At 40.2% G+C, this 12,469-nt stretch overlaps 1 protein-coding gene across 2 annotated transcripts; it reads left to right on the top strand.

Moving 5' to 3' along the window:
- The first annotated feature begins 1,557 nt into the window (after positions 1-1,557).
- On the top strand, positions 1,558-10,386 carry LOC146314998 (NLR family CARD domain-containing protein 3-like). 2 transcript variants are annotated; one of them, XM_084736641.1, is made up of 12 exons: positions 1,558-1,646; positions 2,141-2,199; positions 2,517-2,619; positions 2,838-2,921; positions 3,092-3,202; positions 3,388-3,436; positions 3,539-3,767; positions 4,757-6,563; positions 6,678-6,851; positions 7,022-7,195; positions 7,798-7,844; positions 8,680-10,386. In XM_084736641.1, exons 3-12 carry the CDS (start codon positions 2,531-2,533, stop codon positions 9,342-9,344), a joined length of 3,429 nt encoding a protein of 1,142 aa, XP_084592767.1. In that variant the 5' UTR covers positions 1,558-1,646; positions 2,141-2,199; positions 2,517-2,530; the 3' UTR covers positions 9,345-10,386. The 2 variants fall into 2 exon arrangements, with proteins under 2 accessions (XP_084592767.1, XP_084592768.1); XM_084736642.1 differs by lacking the exons at positions 6,678-6,851; positions 7,022-7,195; positions 7,798-7,844; positions 8,680-10,386 and having other exon boundaries at positions 1,562-1,646; positions 4,757-6,567.
- The last annotated feature ends 2,083 nt before the right edge of the window (positions 10,387-12,469 follow it).

Below are 12,469 nucleotides of genomic sequence, written 5' to 3'. Positions count from 1 at the left end.
TGTTTGAAATGTCATGGAGGATCCTTTTGAGCACAGTAAAAAATAGAGAGAGAGAAAATAAATTCACTCACAGATGCTGACTTCAAAATGGCCATAAGAAACACTGAATATGTTCATAATGTACATCAAACAAACATCAAGTATTCGAGTTTTGGATGATTTCCCAGCTCTGACAACAGCCTCAGTTATCTGTCACTTAAATGACAGGATGCACTTTATGTTTGTGACACCAGGGGACGACAAATCCTCCATGACAAGTAGCACTCATCATACAGAAGAGATCTGCATTAGATCTGATATTACTCATCATTCTCATCCACAACATTATAAGAATGTTCTCCTCTGATATCAATGACTAACTATTAGCAACTAAATCTGAAGGCAGTAACAACTTGATAACATTTAATGAGCATATAAATATAATCATTGTTAAACCAGTTAAACCAGTTAACAGTCACCGCAGCTCATATTAAAATACATATGTTACTGTGACAGAATCTTAAATTAACTTAAACGTAATGAAAACGACTGAAGAGCTTTCCTGTCAGTGAAGAGTTTCAGCTCATTCTTCCAATGGTTCAGTCTGGATTCAGCCTTAAAATATCTGCATTTATGTGTGTGTATAAGCATAACAGTAAAATATTGAGAGGGAAGTCTTCACACTTATTTTGAAACTCTTCCTGCGTCTTTGTTTATTTCCTGTTTGCGGTTTAGTTTCACTTTGTGCTTCGACGGGTCGCAGCTTCCGCTTCTCTTCATCTGAAGGTTTGAAAACGACATTTTGACTTTTGAGTCAAAGTTTCTATAGGGAACTAAAACTAAGCTAAAACTATGTGTGATAAAGCATTAAACATAAACCGCAAAAAAAAAAAAAAAAAAAAAAAACTTACGAAAAACGACCTTGTGTACTTACAAACGAAACTTAACTAGCATATATCTATCTACATATATGTATATATATATATATATACGTATATATACTACAATATATCGTTTGGTTCCAGTAGAAAGAGTTCACCCTAAAAAAGGTCATCTAGAAACAACAGCAGGAAGTTTTCCTCCATTTAAATGTCCGTGTTCAAAGCGTCCGTAACAAGTAAGTGGTGAAAGAAGAATTTAGAGTATTTACTCAAGTAAAAGTACTAATACCACACTACAAGTAAAAGTCCTCAATGGTGGAAAGTAACATTTAATCAAGTACTGTACTTAAGTATAAGTACTAATACTTTATGTGAGTATTTCCACATTCTGCTTCTGTATTGCACTTTTTACGTAACTATCTGATAACTTAGTTACTTAGCAGATTCAAATAAATAATAAAAAGAATGAATAGTAGTAGTTATTAAAGGGTTGAGATAAACTTTAGATACATTTGATCCTCAGGTGAAATTCACAACCTGCCCAGCAGTATAGAAAATCCCAGCTGCAGCATCACACAGAGGAACACATCAGAAATATAATAAATATTCTGAAATAGATCACTTTAATTTATTGTACAACCTTACATGAAGTGCAGCAACTGGAATATCCTGTGCATGTATACATACTTACAGAGTCTTCTTCACTCTTCCCCCAGATGTGCATTAGATCAGAAAACCAGCAAGACTCGCGTCCAACAGAGGACAGGATATGAACCTTGAATGCAGGTGTGACAACAGGAGAGACAAGTGTCTCCCGTCAGCCAATCAGGCGTTAAGTTTAGACCGTGCTTCAGACCAGCCTTCTCAGGCAGCCCAAGACATCAACAGAAAGACTTCCACTCCAATTTTCTATTTATCAGGGTTTTTTATTTATTCATCCAGCATTTCAAAAATAGAAAATCAGAAGAACGACTCCAAAATCTTTATTATACAATGATCCGAGGAACAAAATAGAATTTTAGAAAATACAAATTTTCCAGTTTTCTTTTGTCTTTTCTTTTCTTTTTTTGTGGAAAACTGAAAATTGAACTGATGAGTATTACATGGACTTAACAAGACAAATGGATTCAACTGACACTGAAAGATGCTGACAGAGTCATGATGTTTGGCATTTTTCCCAGAGAAATTCTACAAAGGATAGATGCTGAATTTTCAGTTTTCAGTGCTGATCAATGATCAGACTGATGCCTTCAGCTCTGCTCTCTGTGTTTTCTCCACAGATGAAGGTAGAACGCCTCTGGAAGTGGATGTGGATGTGAATTCAGCAGCTGCTGCCAAGGTAACCTGATCAGTTTTGGATTATTGGACTAACTTCTGACTGGATATAGTAAAAGAGGAAAAGCTTTTCAAAGTCACTCAAATAGAAGTGAAAAGTCATGTTATCCCCAAAAAAGGCAAAGAAGAAGCCACATGAAGTCTATCCTCCTCCTGAAAGACCAAAGAACATTGTGATTGTAATTTCTGAGATATGATACTGCAGCTCAAAGTGCAAATAACATTTCCAGGCAGACTTCTGTATGTTTGTCACGTGACTGAAAAGAATAATCAGAAATAAAGTGTAAGCTCTGCCAGCAGATTCTTGTGTTTATCTTAAAGGTGTTGGTTCTGCAATGAATCCATGTGAGGACAAAGAGGAGGGAGCCCCTCCCTCTGGAACCACTCTGTGTGGAGAACATGACAACCAGACCAAAACTCAGAGGTGAGATGTTCATGACTCTTGTCCATGTCAGACTTCAGCACTTTGATCAGGGCTGTAACTGTACGGAGTTTTTCTTACCTCAGAGAATAAACAACATATTCCTATAGGATAGCCGTTTACTACGACTGCCAAAGTGAAAATATGTTTATTTCAATTTGTGTTAAAAGACATTTTTTTCTATCTGACATTAACATTTATCCGTGCTGTTTGTGTTTCAGGGTCCAGCAGCAGAGACCAGACTCTCCTGAGAGCTGTCTGTCCTTCAGTAGTGACCAGTCAAAGAACGATATCATTGATTTCAGGTTCACTTCCTTGTTCTTTTCTTACCACTGTGAAAAAACAATGTATTCCTGCTGGAAGGTGTTTTACCGCAACTGCCCAAATAATTCTGTTTTATTGCACCCTGTGTTCAGACATATTTTTCTTCAGTTTTATCCAACTTAAACATTTATCTGCAATGTATTTGTTTCAGGGTCCAGCAGCAGAGACCAGACTCTCCTGAGAGCTGTCTGTCCTTCAGGAGTGACCGGTCAAAGAACGATATCATAGATTTCAAAGGACGACCACAGTCTGATTATCAGATGTAAGCTGTAACTAACAGTAAGAGTTGGGTTATGCTAGAAAGATGCATTATATGATGATCTTATCCGACCACGTCTGAAATCAAAAGTGTTTCGATCTGTTGTGAAAAGCCACCATAGAGACTCGTAACATCATTTAAATATGCAGAGGAAATATTGTGAACTAATTCTTTACAATCCTCCACAGTGATCAGTCTGCCCAGCAGCATCAAACAGACCTGGGCTCCATATTTATGGTCTGTACATGTATAACAATGATTTTTACGTCTAGCCTGTTCACAACAATCTCTATGCTGCACAGATTTCAGAGTGATGGTGTCCTTAATATTCTGTTCCAGCAACTGGAGGAGAACATTGTCAGTTTTGTGAAGAACGAGCTGAAGAACTTTCAGAGTGTTCTGAGTTCAGATTACCCAGAATGCTTAGAGGGTCACAGGGAGGCTGACGTGGTATTGGACACTGAGGAGAAAGAGCAGAGGAGGAGCAGCAGAGAGGCATTTCTGGAGATCACACTTCATTTCCTGAGGAGAATGAAGCAGGAGGAGCTGGCTGACCGTCTGCAGAGCAGTAAGATTCAACATGCAGGATAAATGAGATATTTGCTAATGTCTCAAAAGAAGGGGGGGTATGATGAAGGTCCGGTGTGTTACATTTACGGGGTTTTATTGTCAGACTATGGCAGGAATGGATATGATATGGTTATGAATATAATCTTCATAAGTATGTCATAGGGCTTCCTCCTAATCGTCAACTAAATCATTATTCGGTGAGAAGAGTCTTAGTCGCAGGTTTTGATTAGTCTATTAGGTGAAAAAAACTCTCCATTCATTCAGGTGCTGCAGCTTTCTGTTAGACCTGGAAGAAAAGTATCAGCAGATCAGGTGCAACACAGACCTTTCCTCTTGTAACTCTTAAGTCAGTTAACTGACACATAGCTGCTATTAGCTTAGTTAGTTCCGTCAGTGATCCTGTTAGTTGACTCTACCTGGACTGGAACACAGCTTTCCAAGATGGATGGAGGCAAACTTTATGTCAGGGAATAATTACAATGCAGAAGTGATTTACAGCGGTTCTGATCAGGACTCTGACTCCTGTGATGATGAAGACACGATGGGTTCAGGGGATGACAGGACAGGCACTAAGCAGTTGTAGGACAGTAGGTTGTAGGGATTTCATTTGTAACTATCCAACATCCATTATGTTGATAAGTATGTTTTCATTAGTGCATAATAACCTGAATATAAAAATTGTTGTGTTACCTCAGAAAGAGCCCTTTATATCTATGGAGGGCCAGCAACCTCTTCTACAGAGGTTGCCATGTTGCACCACCATGTTTCAGCAGTAACCCAGGATGGACAAAGCAAACACTGTCTCTAGAAAGGGCCTTCTGTGTTTTTCATGAGTTTGGTGGTGACCATAGATTCTCCTACACAATTGGAATCTGCAAGCTCACCACCACAGTAGACGCCACTAAATCCTTCCCACTGATCATTAAATGCACTCATTGTTTGAGGAAATTAAATGTTTAACTATTTTCTTGTTGTGTTTTCATTCAGAATATCCTGTTCCAGTTTGTTTCCAGCATAAACTTAAATCAAACCTGAAGGAGAAGTTTCAGTTTGTGTTTGAGGGGATCGCTAAAGCAGGAAACTCAACCCCTCTGAATGAGATCTACACAGAGCTCTACATCACAGAGGGAGGGGCTTCAGAGGTCAATGATGAACATGAGGTCAGACAGATTGAAACAGCATCCAGGAAACCACACAGACCAGAAACAACAATCAGACATAAAGACATCTTTAAACCCTTACAAGGAAGAGATGGACCAATCAGAACAGTGATGACAAAGGGAGTGGCTGGCATCGGGAAAACAGTCTTAACACAGAAGTTCACTCTGGACTGGACTGAAGACAAAACCAACCAGGACATACAGTTCATGTTTCCATTCACTTTCAGAGAGCTGAATGTGCTGAAAGAAGAAAAGTTCAGCTTGGTGGAACTTGTTCATCTCTTCTTCACTGAAACCAAAGAAGCAGGAATCTGCAGGTTTGAAGAGTTCCAGGTTGTGTTCATCTTTGATGGTCTGGATGAGTGTCGACTTCCTCTGGACTTCCACAACAATGAGATCCTGACTGATGTTACAGAGTCCACCTCAGTGGATGTGCTGCTGACAAACCTCATCAGGGGGAAACTGCTTCCCTCTGCTCGCCTCTGGATAACCACACGACCTGCAGCAGCCAATCAGATCCCTCCTGACTGTGTTGACATGGTGACAGAGGTCAGAGGGTTCACTGACCCACAGAAGGAGGAGTACTTCAGGAAGAGATTCAGAGACAAGAAGCAGACCAGCAGAATCATCTCCCACATCAAGACATCACGAAGCCTCCACATCATGTGTCACATCCCAGTCTTCTGCTGGATCACTGCTACAGTTCTGGAGGACGTGTTGAAGACCAGAGAGGGAGGAGAGCTGCCCAAGACCCTGACTGAGATGTACATCCACTTCCTGGTGGTTCAGTCCAAACTGAAGAACGTCAAGTATGATGGAGGATCTGAGACGGATCCACACTGGAGTCCAGAGAGCAGGAAGATGATTGAGTCTCTGGGAAAACTGGCTTTTGATCAGCTGCAGAAAGGAAACCTGATCTTCTATGAATCAGACCTGACAGAGTGTGGCATCGATATCAGAGCAGCCTCAGTGTACTCAGGAGTGTTCACAGAGATCTTTAAAGAGGAGAGTGGACTGTACCAGGACAAGGTGTTCTGCTTCGTCCATCTGAGTGTTCAGGAGTTTCTGGCTGCTCTTCATGTCCATCTGACATTCATCAACTCTGGAGTCAATCTGCTGTCAGAAGAACAAACAACATCCCAGAAATCTGAAACAAGACAAGACGAATCTGCAGAGACACACTTCTTCCAGAGTGCTGTGGACAAGACCTTACAGAGTCCAAATGGACACCTGGACTTGTTCCTCCGGTTTCTCTTGGGTCTTTCACTGCAGACCAATCAGATCCTCCTACATGGTTTGCTGACACAGACAGAAAAAAGCTCACAGACCAATCAGGAAACAGCTGAGTACATCAAGAAGAAGATCAGTGAGAATCTGTCTCCAGAGAGAAGCATCAATCTGTTCCACTGTCTGAAGGAACTGAATGATGGTTCTCTAGTGGAGGAGATCCAACAGTACCTGAGTTCAGGACGTCTGTCCACAGATGAACTGTCTCCTGCTCAGTGGTCAGCTCTGGTCTTCATCTTACTGTCATCAGAAAAAGATCTGGACGTGTTTGACCTGAAGAACTTCTCTGCTTCAGAGGAGGCTCTTCTGAGGCTGCTGCCAGTGGTCAAAGCCTCCAACAAAGCTCTGTGAGTACACAGATAGTTGGGTTTATTTTCCACAGTGTTTTATTTAAACGGTCTGCTATGTTTTCATCAGCAAAGAAAAAATCTTACCACTATTATTTTCCTTTGTATCTCCAGGCTGAGTGGCTGTAACCTCTCACAGAGAAGCTGTGAAGCTCTGTCCTCGGTTCTCAGCTCTCAGTCCTACAGTTTGAGAAAGCTGGATCTGAGCAACAACAACCTGCAGGATTCAGGGGTCAAGCTTCTGTCTGCTGGTCTCAAGAGCCCACACTGTGTACTGGAAAATCTCAGGTCAGGATTCATCAACCTGTTCAACTGATCACTGTTTCCTTTAGGGATGTTCCAGTCATGTTTTGTTTTTGTTTGTTTTTTTTTGGCACAGATCCAAATTGCTTATTGTCATGAAGACCCTCCCAGTACCCTCAGATTACATGATGTGTGTCATTTTTCTCTGTTTGCAGTCTGTCAGGCTGTCTGATCACAGAGGAAGGCTGTTCTTCTCTGGTCTCAGCTCTGAGGTCAAATCCCTCCCATCTGAGAGAGCTGGACCTGAGCTACAATCATCCAGGAGACTCAGGAGTGAAGCTGCTTCATGCTGGTCTGAAGGATCCACACTGGAGACTGGACACTCTCAGGTATAAAGAGTCCTGTTGCAGCTGCAGAAAATCAGTCTTATAGAGAAGGTGTAGCTGGGAAGTTTTTCTCTGTCACATTATCAGCCTGACTCACATGACTCTGACACACCAAGCTGACATGCAGGTACCAGAGCTGATAAACACCGACTCAGTGAACCAGTGTTGACAGCAGGCGGGATGTGAACAACAAGGGTTAATTAATATAGGTGCAGCGTTCCTGGGGGCAGATGAAGTAGTAGTAGTAGTAGTAGTCCTTGACTGAAGCCTGTCTGAGCTGAAGACTCTGTTTGACTGAAGTAAATATATGACTGTTTCTTGAAGGGATAGCAGGAGTCCTTTCTTCTCTAGATACTTTCTAATAATTCTACTAAACCCACAGATGAACAGTTAGTCGACAGCAATTCACATAAATGTATGATACTTTATGATACTGATAATAATATATCATAAACCAGCAAATATCAGCTGATTAACAATAAGTGCCACGTGAACATGTAAGCACATTTGTAGAGAATAAAATCTTGTGTGTATGAGAACGATGTGACGTCTGTGTTTGCATATTGAGAGAAGACGTGCTGGTCTGACTCGTCTCCTCCTCTCAGGACAGAGCCCAGTGGAATCCAGTGGTTGAGACCAGGTCTGAGGAAATGTAAGTTTGTTTTTAATTGGATTCATGACGACAAAGACTTTCAACCATCTTCAAATTGTTACGTCACTCATTCAAATTAGACGTCCTCGTAAAAGACATTATCTGTATCTGTATCTGTATCTATTCAACTAACAAAATGATCTGTCTCAGTATCTGTGTTTGAATAGAAGACCAGACCTGGATGTGGTTTATACTGGAAGTTATGTTAAAATGGGGAGGTGTTGTAAATTCTAACCCCATATTTATTGCCACTGCAAATGTTATGACCCTAACCCTCAAAGCATTAAGTTGATTTAATGTTGTCATATTAATTATGAAATATATGACCACATCCTCATACTGGTCTTTTCATCTCTCTCTCTCTCTTCTCTCTTTTTTTAACTTAACCCCACCGCCACCACCCCTTTAACTGGGGGGCATTGAACAGTAAAAAACTAAAAATATGTTTTATTAATCAAAAGCTTGAAAGTAGAAACTCTTTACTTTAAAGATAGAAATTATATCCCTCAGGGGAAAAATAAATTAAATTACAATGATGCTACATTAAGGTTTATTGATATGTTAATGTTCTGACATTATAATATAATAATATTATAAAGTACTAGTGTTAAAGTGTTCTTCGATGAAAAATATAAATTAGTACCCTTAATGTTTCTGCATTACATTTAGGATGTATTTGGATATATATTTTCATCAACGTTGGATAGAAGAAATATCAGTTGACGTTTTCCTGAATAATGTGTTCAGGTGCATCCCTAATGCAAATCTCTGATGTCATTATCAAACTGAGAAGATGAATAACTGCAGCTGTATTCTTTCTTCTTCTCTCCATCAGATTCCTGTGAACTCACAGTCGACACAAACACAGTAAACAGAAACATCAAACTGTCTGACAACAACAGGAAGGTGGCTTGTGGGGAGGGGATTCAGTCATATCCTGGTCATCCAGACAGATTTGACTTCTTTCCTCAGCTGCTGTGTAGAGATGCTCTGACTGGTCGCTGTTACTGGGAGGTCGAGTGGACAGAACTGGTTTATACATCAGTGAGTTACAGAGGAATCAGAAGGAGAGGAAACACTGATGACTGTGTGTTTGGAAGGACTGATCAGTCCTGGAGTCTCACCTGCTCCAATGATCGTTACATTGTCTGGCACAATAACACAGCAGTATCCTCCCCCTCCTCCTCCTCCTCCTCCTCCTCCTCCTCCTCCTCCTCCTCCTCCTCCTCCTCCTCCTCCTCCTCCTCCTCCTCCCCCTCCTCCTCCTCCTCCTCCTCTTCCTCCTCCTCCTCCTCTGTCTCTCACAGAGTAGCAGTGTATGTGGACTGTCCTGCTGGCTCTCTGTCCTTCTATAGCGTCTCCTCTGACAAACTGATCCACCTCCACACCTTCAACGCCACATTCACTGAACCTCTTTATCCTGGATTTGGGTTCAGGTCTGACAAGTCTGGTTCCTCAGTATATCTGTGTTCTCTGCAGGAGAACACAGCTGTTAGTTAGTACAAACCTGATCTCTCAGTGGTTGTACATGCAGTTATTGTTAATCCCTATGTTTTTGGTACTTTTAAGTGTACCAACCAAATTCAGTCATTGCAACCAAGTACAGTTCACGTTCAATTATTTAATTACTTATTCATTTATTTATTTATTTATTCATGGTACATTTCACAGGGACAGTACATGTATTGTGCCAGATATGGATAAAAGATCATCTTCATCTGTAGTCCGTAGGCAGAAGCCACCATTGAAGCAGTTTACAGAGATAAAAGATCTGTCACAGTAAAACAGAATACCATCGAAAAAACTGAAACAAAACAACCAACCCAACACAACAACTGTAGAATAACAAAAAATAAATTCCCATAGGCCACACCCTCAGCAATGCTACCACTGCTAGAAAGAAAGACAGCTCATCAGTATAAGACACTGCCCATTTTTTAAAGGTTACATTACTATTAACAATCACACCTACTGTAACTAACACATTGAACATCCTGTCCTTATACAATAATTTCAGAGTTGTTGCTATCTAGATGGATGGTAAATTATTAATATAAATATTACATAATAGGGGACCTAAGATTGAACCCTGATCCACTGTCAGATTGCTCTAAAAATGCTCATTTCTTTCTCCTGAATTATTGTACAGTGTTGTCTGTTGTTCAAACATGATGCTACCCAATCAGTAGTATTTTCTGATATATTATGTATCAAATGCCTTTTTCAGATCTGTGAATGTGGCCCCTACCACCCCTCCTCTGTCCAACATGCCTTTCAGCTGTTCAACAAAAAGATTTGGGGGAAAAGACAGCAGTGTGACACCATTTCGACGGTGTTCAGTGGTTTGGCTTCTTTTGCCCAAATGTAGAGGAGGTTCTTATGATCTCAAAGTTGAATTTGGTTTGTGATGCTCAAAGAAGCAAAAACTCAGCAACAATGTCCATTTTTTAGAAAGATCTTCTTGTGGACTCTTTTTTATCTTTTCATCATTCAGTCTTTTTTATGCCCACATATGGAGACTGTACAGTAAATAGATTTTTTTTTTTTTTTTTAAATCCAAAGTTAGGTCTGTCCAAGTCTAATCCAGAGTTACTGGGACATTATTTTTGGAAAGATCAAATGTAAATGTTTAATGTTTTGAGCAGAACAAACTGAAGTCCATCCTCCTCTATTGTATTTTGGTGGAGGCAGAAATCTCAGATATCAGATAATCAAATCAGCTTTGGGCAGTCTGATGATTTATTTCAGACCGTTTGTTCCCTGCTGACGTCACAAAGCCTCAAACCTCATCAGACCCCAAAACCAAATGACCCAAAGTGTGTGTGTGTGTGCATGTGTGTGAGTATGACTGTGTGTGTGTTAGTTACACTGCAGGGAGCAGGGATTTGTCAGGATTACAAACTCCATGCAGAGAGTGTTTAATTAAACACGACCACACTGTAGACTCTTTGTCTGCTGGTTATATTGTACAAGTTGGGAGAAAATGAACTCATGTAAATCAGTCTGAAGTCTGAAGTGAGCAAAAAAGCTGACGTATTTAAACTATTTGTGTAAGTGTCAAACCTGAAGCAAAATATGAGTCTATAGTATATACATATCTATAGAAGTTAGTTATATCAGTCTCCTGAGCCCTTGTCTTTATAATAAGCAATTCTGAGGTTCCCAAACTGGACACTTCGTGCTGGCTGCATTTTGAGATCTTCTCCATTAAATCATTAGTTTAAAATATATTTTTGAGATAAAGTTAAGGGGGGAAAATTAGCCCGAGAAGCAACAGTGATGCATACTTATAGATCAACTTTATATTTCTTGGCAGGATCCTTGATTCAGGGCCATTTTGACTCCTTGCCACCTCCTGGTAGGAAGGATTATCTATTAGGCAAAAAACACATTAATACCAGTAATCTTAAAACTTCATCCATTAGCACATGTTGAGTCTGTAAATGTCTTACTGCATACACTTTTTGTACTGTTTAGTTTTAAGGCTTTGATGGCTGAAAACACATTTCTTTATTCTGCTGCTGTACAATGAAAATGATTTTCTTTCAAGCCTAAAATTGATCACATCTGTGGCTTTGAAACAAGGGTTTCTCAGTAACCTGTAGTCTGATTTATATTACAAAGACAGCTTGGTACATTGAGGCTGTTTTTCTTCATTGTGTCTTTATTTTATCCTGAATAGGCCCACATTTGAGACAGTAAACACACAATAGAAGTATTTTCTGAATCACAAAAGACTGAGTGGACACATAAAACATAAAACTGTACCTTCCAGACTTCTTTGTTCAATCCATAGTTGACCACTCAGTGTCTTCCTGTAATTTGGACACAAGATGGCGCTAGATGAACAGCAGATTGCAGATAATTGAGATCCCAAATACTTTGTGCACCAAGTCACAGCATTTTTGGAAAGCTAGCATTATAAATTCCTTCACAAGAAACTAAATACAGAAAGATGTCAAGTCAGCTGTTTTGTTTTTCCAATACACCACTGATAAATGCCACATGATGTGTCTGAAAGCTCCTGGAGAAATTAATCGAACCTTGAGTTAAGAATCATTATCATCATAAAAGTATTTTTAAGGTCAAGACACAGACGCTGAGTTCATTCATTCCTGTGTGCAAAAGAATAAGTCTAATTCCTGTGTCGGCTGTGTCTAATCTCTGAAACGTTTCACCTTGATATCCATCCAGCAGGTCACAGTGACCTGCTCTGGTTTTGTTGCAGCAGCTGTTTCCATCTGCAGACTGATGTGTGTGTGTGTGTGTGTGTGTGTGTGTGTGTGTGTGTGTGTGTGTGTGTGTGTGTGTGTGTGTGTGTGTGTGTGTGGTTGTCATGGAGCACAGAGGTAAACACTCATATATCTGCTATAATTACACACGTGTGTGTGTGTGTGTGTGTGTGTGTGTGTGTGTGTGTGTGTGTGTGTGTGTGTGTTTACTCCGAACCTCCGTCTCGATCCCTCCAGACTGTCTCAACATCCCCTGACAGGTTACATATACACCTAAACACACACATTATACATCCCATCATAAACAGCACTCAGGTGTTTTTTCAGGTGAGTTAAGCAGTTTGGACCAAAAAACTTGTTCCAGTCAGTCACTGAGACACAAAAAGAAGGAAA

The sequence above is a fragment of the Lutjanus erythropterus genome, chromosome 14 (assembly GCF_056507025.1).
Source record: "Lutjanus erythropterus isolate fLutEry1 chromosome 14, fLutEry1.hap2, whole genome shotgun sequence".
Classification (NCBI taxonomy): Eukaryota; Metazoa; Chordata; class Actinopteri; order Lutjaniformes; family Lutjanidae; genus Lutjanus; species Lutjanus erythropterus.
Note: the sequence above shows the minus strand (reverse complement) of the source record. Positions and strands in the feature narration are given on the sequence as shown.